This window comes from Carlito syrichta, unplaced genomic scaffold (genome assembly GCF_000164805.1).
Source record: "Carlito syrichta isolate Samal-C Ts95f unplaced genomic scaffold, Tarsius_syrichta-2.0.1 Scaffold305517, whole genome shotgun sequence".
Taxonomy (NCBI): domain Eukaryota; kingdom Metazoa; phylum Chordata; class Mammalia; order Primates; family Tarsiidae; genus Carlito; species Carlito syrichta.
The window spans coordinates 1-17,775 of record NW_007249613.1 but is presented as its reverse complement, the minus strand read 5'-3'; the positions used below and the strand labels follow the sequence as shown (position 1 = coordinate 17,775).

Below are 17,775 nucleotides of genomic sequence, written 5' to 3'. Positions count from 1 at the left end.
AAAAATTAACAAAGGTCCTGAAGGCTGAGGAAAGGAGTTTGGATCTGAATTGATGGGCTGTGGGGAGCCAGTGAAGATTTTTGAGTGATATGAGCAGAGCTGTTACTTGGGTCATGCAAAGATATTATAGAAAGGTAATGGAAATTATTCCCATAACCACAGAAATAAAATATATCACTAGTGGCCTGGCCCTGAAACCCATCCAAATATGGTAGACAGGAAGATAGAAAATTGATGAGGGATGGGGTATGGTTGTGCTTGTTATTGGTCATGAGATGGGATGGGGCTGGGGAATGCTTCCTACTTACCCCCACCAATTCTCATTATCATGAGAGGTTCTGAAATGGTTAGAACAGGGCAACAATTCTGTGAGTTTTCTGAGATGGATGGAGGAACGAGAAGAAAGGTGAGAGAAAGAGATGGAGGAAGGAAGACAGAAATGAAATCAGGAAGGTAGGAAAGAAGAAAAGGAGGAAGGGGGAAAGAGGTGAGAATAGAAACAGGACCGAAAGGAGGAATGAAGGAAAAAAGAAAGGAAGGAAAGAAGGAATCCTCCTTCCCTCTATCTTCAGGGAGGGAGGGAGGAATACCTGTGTTGTTTGGCAAGGAGAGAAAGGCTTCATCAGAATGAAGATACTTTGAAAGGTTTATGTACCTTCATCTATGCCATCACTGAACAATAATGGAAAATAAATTATTTCCCCCTCAAAAATTGCTTCACTAAAAAATAAGATGCATTGAACAATAGGTATAATTTAGAATAGGAACCATACCAGAATGGAGCAGGAGAAGGGCATTCTTTCTCTACTAACAGGATTGTGCAGTGATTTCTTTTTTCCTTTTTTATAGATTCGGGTGGTACATGTGCATGTTTGTCACATGGATAGATTGTGTAATGGTGAGGTTTGGTCTTTTAGTGTACCCATCACCCAAATAGTGAACACTGTACCCAGTAGGTAATTTTTATTTTTGGTTTTTTGTGTTGGAGTCTCATTCTGTCATCCAGGCTAGAGGGCAATGGCATGCTACTGGCCACTGCAGCCTCCACCTACTAGGCTCAGGTGATACTTCCAAGCTAGAACCACAGGCATGTGCCACCACACTAGGCTAATTTTTTTATTTATTGTAGAGATGAGATTTCACCAAGTTGCCCAGGCTGGTCTCGAACCCCTGGACTCAAGTAATCCTCTTATCTCGGCCTCCCAAAATGCTGGGATTATAGGTGTGAGCCACTGCGCCCAGCCTAGGAATTATATTCTTTTTCTTTTTCTTTTCCTCTTTTTATTTTGAGTTGGAGTCACTCTGTCACCCAGGATGGAGTGCAATGGCACACTCACAGCCACCACAGCCTCGACCTGCTGTGCTTTGGTGATCCTTCTGCCTCAGTCTTCCAAGTAGCTAGAACTACAGGCACACACAATCGCACCCAGTTAATTTTTTTATTTATTGTAAAGATGAGGTATTGCCAAGTTTCCCAGGCTGGTCTCCAACCCATGAATTCAGGCAATCCTCTCACCTCGATATCCCAAAATGCTGGGATTATAAGTATGAGCCAGCATGACCTGTCTGGTACTTTTTAAATCCTCAGCCCCTCCCACTCTCCCCTCTTATGGAGTCCCCAGAGTCCATTCTTTCCATCTATATGCCCATGTGTACCCATTGTTTAACTCCCACTTATAAGTGAGAAAATGTGGTATTTGATTTTCTGATTCTGAGTTATTTCACTTAAGATGATGGCCTCCAGATCCATCCATGTTGCTGCAAAAGAAATGATTGCATTCTTTTTATGACTGCATAGTATTCTATGGTGTATAAGCACCACATTGTCTTTATCCAATTATTCGCTAATGAAAACAAAGAACGCCACATGCTCTCACTCATAAGTGGGACCCGGACATTAATCACAATAACACAAGGGAGGGATCAGCCATTGCAGGACATTGCCAGCAAAGGGGGAGAGGCACATAACAACACACAGGCTGCCTGGTCCTAAACCAAGGGAAGTGAGGACCAGTTGAAAACCCAAATTTCACCTACGCTAGATTACTTATGTACCTAATCCTGACCTTGCACCCCACATCTCTGTAATAAAATAAAGTTGTATAAAAAAATCATCTGCTGATGGACACTTAGATTGATTTCATGACTTTGTATTGTGAATAGTGCTGCAATAAATACTTGACTGTTGATATCCTTTTAATAGAATGCTTTATTTTCCTTTGGGTAGATACCCACCAGTAAGATTCTTGCTCTGAGAAATCTTTACTATCCTGAATAGGGTCAGTTTCACCATTCTACTTGCTGAGTTCTCCCAAGAGGCTCTTTCCTAGGCTCAGATCTGACATTAACCCACCAGTACTGTCATGCTAGTAGTTTAAACATGAAATATTTCTGTGCCAGTTGAGGAACAGTCACTGCCCCCAATACCCAGGCATCCTGGCCTCTCTTCAAGATCCAGTCACTCAAGGGTGGTATCTGGCAACAGAGGCCTCCTGTCACTAATATCCACCCTGACTCATATTCAATATTTTGATCACTTTTATTAGGATGGATTCAAGGGGCCTTACCCTGCCCTCTGGGAGGTTGGTGCCAAAGGTGAAGAGGACAGATGGGGCTTTGAAAGAATGGCTCGACTCTCCCAGAAGGCAGCTAGCATCCTCTCAGATACCTGTGCCCTTAGTCGTGGAGACCGACTGATGATAATCTTGCCCCCAACACCGGAAACCTACTGGATCTGCCTGGCCTGTATGCAACTGGATAAGGCATGTGAGAGGGACTTCTAGGTCTGAAGGCTCAAGTGAATCCCAGCCTCAATCATTCACAGAATGGAGAGATTTTAGAGAGGTGTTCATCTGATACCTGAGTTCTTATCACAGTGTGAGAATCTTTAAACAGACCTGGGTTTAAATTCCAGCTCCATCGCTGACTACCTTTGCAACACTGCACCTCTCTGAGTCTTGGTTTCCTTGTCTATAAAATAGGGACAGCAATGCTGCCAGTCTTATAGGATTGTTGTGAAGATTAACATAGAGTGCCTGACCACCTCGCAGACCGCTTATCTCAGGGAAACGTAGAGCTCTGTCCAAACACAGTCAACATCAAAGTGGAAGACTGAGTAAACATGCTTTGCCCTCTCTGGACCTCAGTTTCTTCATTTCTAAAAAGAGAGTGTAGGAACATCTGTAAAAGCTCCTCTATATCCAATATAAAACAGTCCTTGAGGGTCACCAAAATGAGCTTGGGACCAGCTTGTGGTTATTGCTGGGATAGAGCTGCTTCTTTGGACATTCATGCCTCTGAGGCTCACTGCTCCAACACAAATATGACTAGCAATAAATGCTTCAGTCATGTGCCAGGGAGAAGTGAAGGATACTGAAAAGGAGCCTACCCCTAATATCATTCTTCTTTGTTTGCTATGGCACTTGACTTTCTATCCTTAGGATGGAGACATACTCGTTTTTTTTTAGTCAGGAGGCTCCTATGAAAACCAAAGTGGGATGAGCCAAATTCATATCATTAGAAGTTGCCACAAATAGCCTAGCCTATTGCCTTTGCCTGCTAACAGGACTACTAGATGAAAAGCAAAATAAATCAAACAACAACCAAAAAACAAAAAAACAAAAAACAAAAAACAAAAAATACAAGGTGTCAGTTGTAGGAGGCACACAAAGAAAGTAAGGGAGTGATCCCTACCTTCAGGTCTACCCAGGCTCCTGACTGTTCCAATTTCCAAGGGACTGAGTTATCCTGAGGGACAAATGATCTGTATCTGAGAAAGGACATGGGACCACTTCAGGTAGGGCAACCAGAAACTCTTCCTACCTGAGGCTAAGTTACACACAGTGATATCCTTGGCTATATCCAGTACAATGGTGGAAGAGGAAGGGCTATCATTTGCATTTAACAGTAATTAAAATGGTTTACTAATGGTACAAGGATAAATGAACAAAAACAAAACTGAAAGCCCAGAAACAGACATAGTATGCATAAGAAGTTGTCATGGCATTTTAAACCAGTAATGAAAGTATGGATTAATTCTTAAATAATTTAAAAATAACTGTTTGAAAACATAAAGTGACATAACTCTACCCCCCAAAAATGGACCAAAATAGATTTCAAATGAACAATTAAAAATTGAAATGTCAAAGAAAACCCAGGTATTAGAAGAAAATATAAGGAAATACATAATCTCAGGGAAGATATAGATATGATATCAAATACCCAAACAAGAAAAACAGTGTATTACACTTTATAAAATTTTTAAAATTCCTTTTGTCAAAAAAAATCACCATAATGTACAAGATGCATCTGTATGACAGATCTAGTAAAGGGACCAGCATGCACACCTCTCTTTCTCCATATATATGTGATCCTTCTATATAATTGCATCTGACATGCCCTTTGGGTGACATCCAGCAAGTTGCAGAGTAACTGCTCTAACAACACATGGGTGCTCTACCAATTGTTATGAAATATTTGATATGATAAGTCAATTGGTTTTAAAAATACATGTTCATTCTCACAAGAAATTTCAACATTACATCTGTAAACAAAGAAAAGGAGGAACTGTTAGATTATTTTTAGATACATTTTTATCTATAAAGTTCTAATATTTTTTCTTAAAACACCACAGATGAAATTCAAAGACTAGCTTAGTCCATTCAGGCTGATAGAGCAAAATACCATAAACTGGGTAGCTTATGAACAACATAGACTTATTTCTCACAGTTCTGGAGGCTGGGAAGTTCAAGATCAAGGCAGATGGTGTGTCTGGTGACAGCCAGCTTTCTGTTTCATATATGGATTTTTCTAGCTGTATTCTTACATGATGGAAGGCATGAGGAGTCTCCCAGGGGCTTTAAGGCCACTAACCTATTCATTGGAGCCTACCCTCATAACTTGATCACCTTTCAAAGGTCCCACCTCCTAATACCATCACCATGAGGTTTAGAATCTCAACATATAAATTTGGGCTGGGGAGGGGAACACACACATTCAGACCATGGCAAAGACAAATGCCAAAATAGAAAAAAATTGTTTGCAACATATGAGAGATAAGTGACTGATTACTTTAATATAGAAAGAGTTCTTACACATCAACAGAGAAAATAAAGTAACGCTATTTAGCACTGCTTTTCAAATGCTTCATCTAAGTGTGGGGATACTTAAAAGGTGTTTGCAGTTATCTATAGACAGATAGCTTATTTATGTTACTGACGGTTGCAGTTTCCTATCTATACTAGATGCTAAAGGATCACTTGATGGCGATAAGATAACAGTGAGTGACTTTGAACAAGTCTTTTTCACTTTGTCCCTCAGTCTTCCCATGAGCACATTGAGAAACTTGAACTAGATGAACTCCCCAGTCCATTCCAGATCTGATTCCTTATGACTTTTGTTTTGTGGATATAATTTACAGACCATACAATTCACTATTTTTAAGTGTACAACCCTGTAGTTCAGTATATTCACACAATTGTGTGACCATCACCACCATCTAATTCTGGAAGATTTTCATTACCCCCAAAGGAAACCCACATGTGTTAGCTGTCACTCCACATCTCCCTTCTCCCTAACCTCTGGCAAACATGAATCTACATTCTCTCTTTGGATTTGTCTCTTCTGGATATTTCACATAAATAGAATAATGCAATATGTGGCCCTTTGTTCCCGGCTTCTTTTATTAGCATAATGTTTTCAAGGTTCATTTATGCTGTAACATGTGTCATTACTCTATTTGTTTTAATGAATTAATAGCACTTCATTGTGTAAATATACATGCCACATTTTGTTTATCAGTTTATAGATATTTAGTTTGTTTCTATGCTTGGGCTATTATGAACAATGACCTTCTCATAGTATCCAAGAGATTTCAATGTAAGAAGCAGAGTGTATAGAAGGGAGCATAAGGATTGTTGCAAGACAATCATAGTGGCATCATAAGTTGCTCCCAGACATTCTCCAAGCTTGAGAAGTCAAGGAAAGCCTCTGTTAGGACAGTATGTGCCAGTCTCATAGGAGGCTCTCAACTGGTGGATGAAAGAGAATCTACAGAAACAGCCCAAGAAGAGAGGAAAGAACTGTTTTATTTCCAATGCAAATTCAGGAATCCACAGTACAAGCCATTCTCAAGCAAGGAGAGAACAACAAAAGAGGAAGTTTTCATAACTCCCTTGCACTACAGTTGCAAAATCCATTTCAAGTAGCAAGTAGTAGCTGACACCTAACCTGTAAACTCAGGACTGCCTGAGAGGAAGAGATAACATCAGCAGAGCCACTCATAGCTGGTTTGCTTCAATGAGTTCAGTCTCCTACCCGTCTCAGTTCTTCCCCAGCTGCCATTGTGTCATTGGCCCAACAGAAGGGAAACACCCCAGAGAGAGATGGTAATTCAGAGATCCCATCTGTGCCTGCCAGGACACTTGGGGAAATATTCTCTACTTAAAAGATGTGAATGAAGCATTCTTTCATGGTGTTTTAGGAATCACCTTTATACCTGGGAGCCCCCAGCTGCCTGCCAAGGAAATTTGCTGTCGATTACGCATGTCTAAGGCCCAGTGTGTTGTGTCTGGTGAGGTTATGGCTCCAGTCGTGGACTCTGTCATGTTCAACTGTCCCACCTTGAAGACCAAGCTACTGGTGTCAGATAAGAGCTATGATGGATGGCTGGACTTCAAGGAGTTGTTTCAGTAAGTGATAACAAAGCAAGCTGCTTAAGTCAAGAAAATGTCGGATTTGGGAGGATGGGAAGATGTACAAGAAGGTGGGGTGAGTAGTCAGAATGGGAAGCTGGACAGCAGACTATCCCCCAATACAAAAACCCCTGGTCTGGCTTAAAAGTTCTCAGTCTGAGTAAAAGTCTCATCTCCTGACTTATACTTGAGCATTCATTCTGGAAGAGGGTATAAAAAATAGGTGATAGAAGTATTAATGACCAGTAATCACATTACAAAACATGACAAAAAAAACATACCCTCACTGAGAAATAGGAAAATACTTAGTGAAACAATGAGATGATGCCATGTTCATCCTCTGATTAGCCAAATATAGTAGCCCCCCTTATCCATGCTTCCGCTTTTCTGTAGTTTCAGTGCTTGTGGTCAACCATGGCTCAAAATAAGTGAGTATCATAAAATATTATGAGAAACAGGAAGAGAAAGAGAGACACCAGATTCATATAACTTCTATTACATTATATTGTTATATTTTATTATCAGTTATTGTTGTCAATCTCTTGCTGTGCCTAGTTGTATCAATTAAACTTTACCGTGGGTATGTGTGTATAGGAAAAAACACAGTGTACATAAGGTTCAGTTACTACTCGTGACTTCGAGCATCCACTGGGGGTCTTGGACCATATCCCTCAAGCATAAGGGGGAACTACTACTGTATCAAATATGATAACTATAAAAGTGGTTATTAGGAGGCAATATTTTAGTGTCCAGAAATGTAAAAGTGAGCAAGACAGACAAAGTCCCTGCCTTCATGGAGTTTATATTCTAGAAAACAAAATAAATAGCAAAGAAAACACAAAAATTCTCAAAATAATACAGATTCCAAAAGAAACTCCAAAACACAACCAGGTAAATGAGATAAAGTGACCTGATATGGAGATGAGGGAATTATTTTAGATGGTGGCTTCTGAGAAGAGGACATTTAAGCTGAGATTTGTGCACACCACAGAGCCAGGTTTTAGAAGATCCTTGGGAATCGTGTTTCTGGTATAGGGAACATGAAGGAGCAAGACCTGAGATGGGCACCAGCTTGACCTGTTTGAGGAACAGAAAGAATACCAGGGTGCCTGAAGTGTGTGAGTGAGGAAGAGAGTAGGAGGATAGGAGGCTGAAGAACAAGGGTGGGAGGGACTGCAGCGGGTCTTTCAGGCCATGCAGGAGTCGTCTGGAAAACACTGAGAGAAGGACTTGGTCTGAGTGACATTTCAAAAATTCATTCAACTGCTGTATGAACAATGAGAATTTTAAAAAGGTGATAAAGAGACCTAGCAGAAGACTTCTGCAGACATCCAGGTGAGACAACAAGTTGGTGTGGGTCACAGTGGTGGCCATGAGACAGGACTGCGAGGCAAATGAGGAATTCGTCTTGGCCACAAAATTTAAAGGGGCACTGAAAAATTCAGTGATCAAAGAAATAATATCTTAAATTTAAAACACAATTTTGAAAAATTGAATTATAAAACAATTTTTGTAATTAAAGTTTAAAAATCTATATACAATTTTAAATATGTATTACATATGTTTATATCATGTTTGCAATTATTCATTTCAATAATTTTATACATTTTTAAATAAAATAATTAAAAATATTTTAATTCAAAAAGTCAAATGGGCAAACTTCTGCCGACAAGCCAGCTCCTATCTTTATAAACAATGTTTTTTGAGGATTTTTGTTTTTGTTTTTGTTTTTGAGTTGGAGTCTCACTCTGCCACCCAGACTGGAGTGCAGTGGCACGCTCCTGGCCACCGCCGCCTCGACCTGTTGGGCTCCAGTGATCCTTCTGCCTCAGCCTTCCAAGTGGTCAGAATACAGGCACTTGCTACCACGCCTGGCTAATTTTTTTTATTTATTGTAGAGACAAGGTCTCGCCAAATTGCCGGGTGGGTCTCGAACCTGTGGGCTCAGGCAATCCACTTGCCTCGGCCCCCCAAAGTGCTGGGATTACAGGCTAAGCCACTGAGCCTGGCTCAATAAAGTTGTATTGAAACCAGGGACAGGATTAGGGTGATCAAGTGAGATGAGTCATACAAGTACCAGATTGAGCATAGGCTGTGTAAAACTATACCTTGAAACCTGGCTAAAATTTATTCCCAAACCATAGTGGAAATATTTGACCAGTTTGGGAGCTCTCATTGTCCCATCATTATTTAAAATGTTGATATTTTATTTATTATGAATTTATGCAGTAGTTTTTTTAAATATTTCACTAAAAAATGATTTATCTTCACTCCTGAATGTGATGGCATCCCCTAAAATATCATGAATATGGCAAATGTTCCACTTGCTTCACTCCAGTCCCCCAACCTGAGTAGAGACAGTGAAGAGAGACAGACTCATGACATGTTCTGGAGATAGAGTCGCCAGGTCTTGCCAATAACTAGGATGTGGTATGGTAGACAGGCGTATGGGGAAAGAGAGACAGCAAAGATTTCCACAGATTTTTGGCTTGAACAATCAAGTGAATAGAGGGCCTTAGACAAGGAAAAAATAAGGCTGGGGTGTAAATGCATCATATAATTCTTGTGCAACAAAAGTCAATGCAAAAATTTTGTAAAGTAATGATCCTTTTGTAGCTCATAAGTGTGATGATTGGGTGTTCACGTGTACATGCAAGATATGCCACCCTCAAACCTTGTTACGACATTGGCACACTACCTGTCTGACAATGAAAAAAATAAAAATTAAAAAACAAAAGTAAAAAATGGCAGCTGCCCCTCTAGCAAATCTTCCCCCAATATACCAAGACACCAGGTGTTATTTTAAAAAATTAGAGCCTAGCCGGGCTCGGTGGCTCAGCCTGTAATCCCGTGCCTTTGGGAGGCTGAGGTGAGCGAATTGCCTGAGCCCGTGGGTTCGAGACCCGCCTGGGCAGCAAGACCTCATCTCTACAATAAATCAAAAAATCAGCCGGGCGTGGTAGCACATGCCTGTAATTCCGGCTACTCGGAAGGCTGAGGCGGAAGGATCGCCGGAGCCCAGCAGGTCGAGGCTGCGGTGACCAGGAGTGGCCACTGCACTCCAGTCTGGGTGACAGAGTGAGACTCCAACTCAAAAAAAAAAAAAATTAGAGCTTACCAATCCAGAAGGCTAGGTTCCAAGTCAGAACCCAAATTAAAAACTTGCTGTTGCCTCTTTTGTGACTTACAGAGTTGCCCCTCCAAGGAAGACCTGCGTGAGGACTGACAGTCAAGATCCAATGGCAATATTCTTCACCAACAGGAAAATGGGTACTCCCAAACTGGTCGAGTATTCCCAGTATGGTCTGGGAATGGGATTTAGCCAGGCCTCCAGGTATCTTCACACAGCCTATACAGGTCTGAGAGCGCCTCTCTTGGGAATGAAGGGAGAGTGTAATGGGCCTAAAACAAAGAAAGGAGTTTCTTCCTCAAGACTGCAGAGTGTCAATATTGAGACAAGGAATGGAACTGAGAACAGGGTGGGAAGGTATATACCAAAGAATCAAAACTAAATTACTATAGATCAAAAATCTAAGAGGATGGGGGAAAAGAGGAAGAACAGAAAATCCACATAGCTGAGAGGGATCCAGCGTGATTATTGTCATTGCTAGTACCACCATGAAAGAATTCACATAGTTTTGCCCATTTCTCTTCAGACAGTGGATGGATCTCCAGCCGACAGATGTCTTATGGAGTCTGGGTGATGCCTTTGGTGGAACTTTATCTCTGAGCACTGCCTTCGGAGCTTGGCTCCAAGGAGCCTGTGTGTTTCTGCATCACATGCCAACCTTCTGCCCTGAGACTGTTCTAAATGTAAGAGCAGTTGTTTGTGTGCTCTGTGCAGGACAAGGGCCAGAAGGGGCTATTAGCCATGATCTACTGACTCATATCTAAAATGGGCAAGAATTCAATTTGGAATGTGATCTTGACTTGAAGACGCTTTTCTATTTCTGAGAGCAGTGCCCTCCCACTTCTCTAGACCCTTTAGTATTAGGAGGACTTGACTATTTCAGCTGTACCACTGAAAAGGAAACTTAAAAGGACATACTGATAATAAAGATGATAGTAATATTAATATCAGCTACCACTTGTTGACTACTTACTGGCACTGTATATGCATTATTTTGTCTCATTTCCCCAACAATGCTGAGGCAAGAACTGGGGAAACAAAGCCTAAGAGACATTAAGTAGCTAGCCCAAGGAATCACAGAAGTGGAACTAGGAATTAAACTGTGGTCTCATGGACTCCAGAGCACAATGTCTAAACTGTTGTGCTAAGCTCTAAACTGCCTTCACAATCAAAAATCTCACTGGCAACATCTAGGTTTATTATTCAAGGCAATAAAGATCTAAACAAGGGTCTTGGGAGATTCAGAAGCAAATGCCTGACTGTGTATCCATTCAGGTATCTGTGATGAACTTGATAGCTCCTAGATTCAGAGAACTAAAGCTAAATTATCTTCCAAGGTTCATGTCTAGAGGGTGAGGAATCACTAAATCCTCAAGATAAAGGACGTGCCCCAGCCGAGTCTCAAAATTAATGTCCTTCTTTGCTGTACCTTTTCCACCCAAAGTCTGATTTTCTCATCTTCACATACAGATTTGGTTTTTCCTTCCTTGGGGGCCCAGGCCCTGTCCAGGTTTCCCATCACCACTCTATCTGGAAACCCATGGATGTACCAGAAACTGCTTCAGCACAAATATTTCACCAGGTAAGAGAGAATCTCTTAGGGTGCCATAAAAAAGACTAGGAACCCTTATTAACACCCATCTTTTTGCCATTTATGACAATTACTCCATTATGGTATAGGATTTTTTTATTCCCTCATCATTTTTGAAGTCTGTATCTTCTGGTCCCACAAGAGTCCAGAATATAAAACTTAATTATAATCAGAAGTTTGGGTTTTTTAATTAGTGGGTAATTGCACCTCCATTTAAGAAGATAAACATTAAAGATAAGATATTACCTGTTTTTAAAAGGTAAATATTAAAGACAAAGACCACCTCCCCCACTAGCTATAAATCCATCTAATCCTTTTAAAAGTAAATGTTATCTATGCCTATCTATTCATTCCCATGAAGCAGGATTATATAGATGATACCATACTTTATAATATCATGGTGAAACTTGCATTTTTCATTCCACACTGCACCTTAGAACTCTATTTATGATAATATGCATAGTATATTTTAAACATTGCCTAGTGATCCTTAATATTAATGAATTGTATGTTAATGAGCCAAGTACTTATCAAAAGTATTTGGATGGTTTCCAAGCTGCTGAAATTAGCATCTTTGCACATATTCTAGAATTCTCTAGGGCACTCATTGAGAAGTAGACATGCTAATCAACATCAATAAAGATTAATGAAAAATCTCAGGTTCCAAAGCTTTGTATTAAGCCTTAGCATTTGCTAAATAATTATTTAACTCTAAGCTTCACTTTAGCTCTGTGAAGAAGGACATATATTCTACAGAAGGAAGCGTTTAGGGTAGCAAACAACACTAGCATATTAAATTATGATGACATGAAGAAATACCTAGTTTGTTGGCATTTTATAGAGCAAGTTAAGAATAGTTATGTTCATAACTCAGAAACAGAACATCAAACACTGCATGTTCTCACTTATATGTGGGAACTTAATGGTCACAAAGATGGAAATATAAGACACACTGAAGACACTAAAAGAAGGGAGGTTAGGTGAGGGGTTAGGGTTCAGAAATCACCTAACAGGTACAATGTTGACTATCTGGGGCATGGGGCACCTTAAGCCCCATCCTCAACAGTACACAATATGCCCATTTAACAAACATGCACATGTACCCCAGAATCTAAAATTTTTTTAAAGTTATGCTCAAATATGGCATATCTTTTTTTTTCCTTTTAATTTTTTTTATTTTAAAGATGTGCGGTACAATTCAGGGTTAGGTATACAAATGTTTGTTATGCAGGTACCCTTGTTGATGAGGTATGCCCCCTCTTCCGCAGGCAGATTCCCACTATTACCAATCCCACTTCCCTGCTCCTCTCCCGGCAGTTTCCACTACTGGCAATCCTTTTCTTATAGTATTACGATAATTGTTCAAGGTCCACTCATGAGGAGAACATGTGATACTCAGTTCTTTTTTCCTGTGAAAGATCACTCAGTATTATAGACTCTAAGTCCATCCAGGTTGCTGTGAAGTTCATGATTTTGTTCTTCTTTATAACTGCATAATATTCTATTGTGTATATGTACCACATTTTTTTATCCAGTCCTCTTTTGATGGGCAGCATCGTTGTTTCCATGTTCTTGCTATTGTGAACAATGCTGCAATAAACATATGTGTGCAGATGTCTTTTTTAATAGAGTAATTTGAGTTCTTCTAGGTATATTCCCAGTAGGGGGATTGCGGGGTCATATGGAAGGTTGAATTTTAGATTTTTTAGGAATTGCCACACTGTTTTCTACAGGGGTTGTGCTAGTGTATACTCCCACCAACAGTGTAGAAGTGTTCCCTTTTCGCCGAATCCTCTCCATCATCTGCTGTTTTTTGAGTTATTGATGATAGCCATCCTGACTGGAGTTAGATAGTATCTCAGTGTAGTTTTGATTTGCATTTCTTTGATGACTAGTGAGGCTGAGCATTTTTTCAAGTATCAGTTGACTGCCATATGTCTTCCAGCTGACTACATGCAGAAGGTTAAAACAAGATCCCTACCTATCACCTTACACAAAAATCAACTCTAAATGGATCAAAGACTTAAATGTAAAATCCCAAACTATAAGAACCTTAGAAAATGCAGAAGACACCCTAATGGAACTTGGAACTGGCAATCAATCAAAACCCCAAGTGCCCATGCCATAAGAGATAAGATAGGCAAGTGAGACCTCATCAAATTGACAAGCTTCTGCAAATCCAAAGAAACCACCAAGAGAGCGGGGAGACAACCCACAGACTGGGGAAAAATATTTACCAACTGTATGTCTGACAAAGGTCTAACAGCTAGGATCTACAAGGAACTCAAATGTGCCGAGAAGAAAAGAACAAACAGCCCCATTAAAAAGTGGGCAAAAGAGATGAATAGTCAGTTCTCAAAAGAAGACATACAAGCAGCCAACAAATATATGACATATAATTTATTCATCCACATGCCATAACCATATAAAATGTTCAGACTACTTCTCATACCCTTAAAAGAAAAGCATTTAAAATTTTTAAAATAGGCAACTCTCACTTATACCCTGAAATTAATAATACAAAGGAAATGACATGATGATGCCTTGAGAGGTAATTCATAAACAGTTTCCCAGTTCTGATATTTCTTAGTCTCAGGTTCTAACTGGGTAGGCAGATGATGTCTTATGCAGACGAGCTATCATGTAACCATTAATTGACATTTTTGTGTTCAAAATACACAGGGTGACCCTTCCTTTATCTAAGACCATGAAGAGTTTTTTTGTAATCTTCTTCCCACAGCTGATCTTTCCACCATCACCACGATCAAATATGCAAAAGTAAATTATAAGTTTATTTTAAAATGTTTACTACTAGTCTATCTGCATCTGAGGTCCCATGGTAATGTCTCATAATATCCAGAGAATTTGAGCCAAATTGTAAAATTGGTGGCTCTCTTTCCATCCACAGACTTTACAAACTTAGTTTCTGCTTTATCCTATTGTTTCTGATTCAGCCTTCACACACAACTCAGGCTTTGGAGATGTACTGAAACTCTGAAGAGTTTCTGCACAAGGCTGGCTTCCTGCCATCAGTTAGTATTGATCGGTTCACTTTTAACATTAATGTCTCTTGTCCAGAAGAGTAAATGAGAATCTTCCTGGAGACAGATCATTATGGGTGTTGAAGAGATTATCTAATGGAGTCGTAATAAGAACTCAACCACCCTTTAATATATAATATTTGGCAATATCTGCATCATTTTTTTCCAAGATTCTTTTTACAACAGACTTGTCATTAGTAGAATAAGTCTAAAGAACAACTTTTGATGCCTCTCCAGCTACAGATTCAAGAGTCTGAAGCATTGCGTGGCTGCAGGAGGATCCATCAGCCCTGGGGTGACTGAGGCCTGGAATCGCATCACTAAGTTGGACATCTATGAAGGCTACGGGCAGACAGAAACTGTAGGTTGATGCTGATTCTCCATTTAGCCAGACACCACACTTACCCACTCACTGTGTAAGCACATTGTCAAAGCATTAGGTACACACTAGAAATGCAGGGAATTAGATCTTAATTACAAGAAGAATTGGCTTAAAATAGAGGGACTCTTCTGCCATTGTAAGACAAAGAATTATGGGTACAGGTAAGTGTAAACTCATAAAAGCAAGAAGTTGAGCTAGCTTCTGTCTGACAATTACTATGTACTCTATGAAATATGAGGCAATGTCATTTGATAAGAATTGAAAAAAGAGTTTGAGTGGAGAATGTTTAAAATTATCTTTGCTGGAAATGTAAGGAAGTAGATTACAGAAATTAAAGAAGAAATGGGCACCCTTGAGGTTGGTGAGCAAGCAGTCATCTTCAAAGTCACTGTCTAAGTAATTGTGTGATTTTCTCCAATATCACTCTAAAACACAGATACAAGCATGGTTAAAGTGGAAAACTGGGTTGAAACAAGATTAACATTTTGCCAAGAAGGTGCAATAAAAGGGCAGTGAACAAAGGATCTAGGGATATTGATAAGAAAATGGCTACAATGAGAGACTAAGAATCTAAGCTGATTAGGGAAGGAAGTGAATTCAAGAAAAGGCAGATCAATGGTGAAAAGACAAGGAACTGGAGATGTCAAGAGAGATGAAAGGACTAAAGGTACTTGTTTCATCTGCTCGGGTTGCTCTAACAAAATATCATGGACTGGGTGGCTTAAACAACCAAAAATTACTTTTTTCCACAATTCTAGAGAGTAGAAGTCCACATGACAGAGGAAAGAAAGAAAGGGAGAGAGAGAGAGAGACAGAGACTAAGTCCTTTGATATCTCTCTTTTCTCTCTTTCTTCTTCTTATTTTTAAAGACAGCAGTGTCACTCTGCTGCCCAGGTTGGAGTGCAGTGGCATGATCATAGCTCTATGCAGCCTTGAACTCCTGAGTTCAAGCAATCCTGAGCATACCACCATGCCTGTTTTTTGTTTGTTTGTTTGTTTTTGTTTTTTAGAAACAGGGTCTTGCTATGTTGCTCAGGCTGGTCTCAAACTCCCAGCCTCAAGTGATCCTCCCTCCTAAGCTTCCCAAAGTAGCCAGAATTGTGGGTATGAGCTACCATCCCCCGTTGGTGCCTCTTCTTATAAAGGAACTGATGTCATGAGGGTCCCAGCACCACCCTCAAGACCTCAATCTAAATTCAGTTACCTTTCAATGGCCCCATCTCCTAATACCATCACATTGAGTGCTAGGGCTTAGCATATACATTTTTCGGGGGACACAATTCATTCCACAGCAGTAGTAGTCAAAAAGTGAGATGCACAGACTTAATATTTCAAAGGTGGAACATTTACGGCTGATGCCAAATTCAAGGATATGGCCACAGGTGGATTGTCATGACACTCCCTGGAGACTAGGGTCAAAGAAGTAAGAGGCCAGGATGTAAAACTAATACATATAGATGTCAAAGGTGCTCAGAGTGATGGTAGAACATGGAGTAAATGGAAAGATTGTGAACCTCATCCTGAAGGTTTAACAGATAAGAGATAACTGGGAGATTTGTAAATTATAGCAACCAAGAGTCTTGGAGGGTAGTAAAGGTAAATGGTGTAAGTCTCAAAGAGACAGTGGTTTAGGAGGTGGTATTGGGAGCTCAAAGGATGCCAAACCCAAAGAATATAGAACAATCAACAGCCTCCACTTGAAGAAAAATAAAAATTAGTAATCGATTCCCATGGAAGAGCAAACGATGAAGACATTCAGTGAAGAGGATAGAGATGTAGCATACTTTACTAACCCTCAATTGATGTTCTATCTAGAAGGTACTATGGAAGATTTTGGAAGGACACAATGGGTCAAGGATCAAACCATCCTGTTCCTGCAACATGAGGATGAGCACATAGGAAAAGAGAAAGAAGCAGAAACGCTATATAATGGATAGACTACAGATAGTAGGAAGGTGAGAGGTGGTACATTTGTGTGGTTGCCAAATTTTTGCATAAATTGGTCTAAAAGTTTTTTAGCTGGATAGGATTAACAGAGATTACATTCGTTGCATTCCTGCTAGATAGTCCATAAAACGGGGTACATTTTATGAAAAGTCACACAAAATATTTTTGAAAGAATTTAAAATTCAAAGTATGTTTCAACCATTGAAATAGCCAACATGGGAAATATAAGATTTTTTTTGAGATTTCTCACTTTTATTTTGTATTTTACTACCAGTTTATAAGTTAATATAAGAAGGGAATTCCATAATCTTGGCAACACCAAAGCCTTTTCATTGGACTTACTTCTGTCCTTACACTTCCAAAGGCATTCTGTGGTGAGTGAGAGAACCTCAGCTTGCCTGAAGGAAGACAAAAGCAGTTAGGATTGATTGCCCAGGCTCTGCGGAGAGGTTTATGATTTGAGGCCCCTGATAAAGCCATATGGCTTAGAAAATACCCTCACTTAGAAAGTTAAAGAAAGCTCAGAAGACAAGGTTTAAATCTTCATGACCTCACGGTAAGGCTCACACACTGGTAAGCAGGTTGATTCAAATCTATGAAAGAGGGAACCTGAGAAATGGCCCAATTCCATCTCAGATTCTGTCTATGTCATACTCATAGATTCATTTAATTAAATCCAAAAAAGTTAACATTTCACCACCCATTCCTGCTATCTATAGTATATCCATTGTATAAGCTCCTCTGCTGATTTTTCTTTTATTGCATTCTCATCCTCATGCTGCTGGGTCAGGGTTGTTTGCTTCCTGACCCTTTCTCTCCCTCCAGAATATTTTCATAGTGCCCTCTAGACAGAATGCTGATTGAATGGTTAGCAAACTATTCTCTATTTTCATGTTCTGCATCCTCCTCACCAAAAGTTCTCTTTATTGCAGTGTTTCCCACTAATCTCATGTTATGAAAGATTCTGTCTGGCAAGAAAACAGCACATCTT

At 39.8% G+C, this 17,775-nt stretch overlaps 1 protein-coding gene across 1 annotated transcript; it reads left to right on the top strand.

Moving 5' to 3' along the window:
• Positions 1-2,552: 2,552 nt before the first annotated feature.
• ACSM6 (acyl-CoA synthetase medium chain family member 6) lies at positions 2,553-14,815 on the top strand (the record flags this gene model as incomplete). The annotated part of the gene is made up of 6 exons (XM_008061709.1): positions 2,553-2,753; positions 6,478-6,689; positions 9,883-10,026; positions 10,349-10,505; positions 11,322-11,404; positions 14,692-14,815. Coding segments are annotated over exons 1-6 (849 nt in total), but the record flags the coding sequence as incomplete, so codon positions are not given.
• Positions 14,816-17,775: the final 2,960 nt, after the last annotated feature.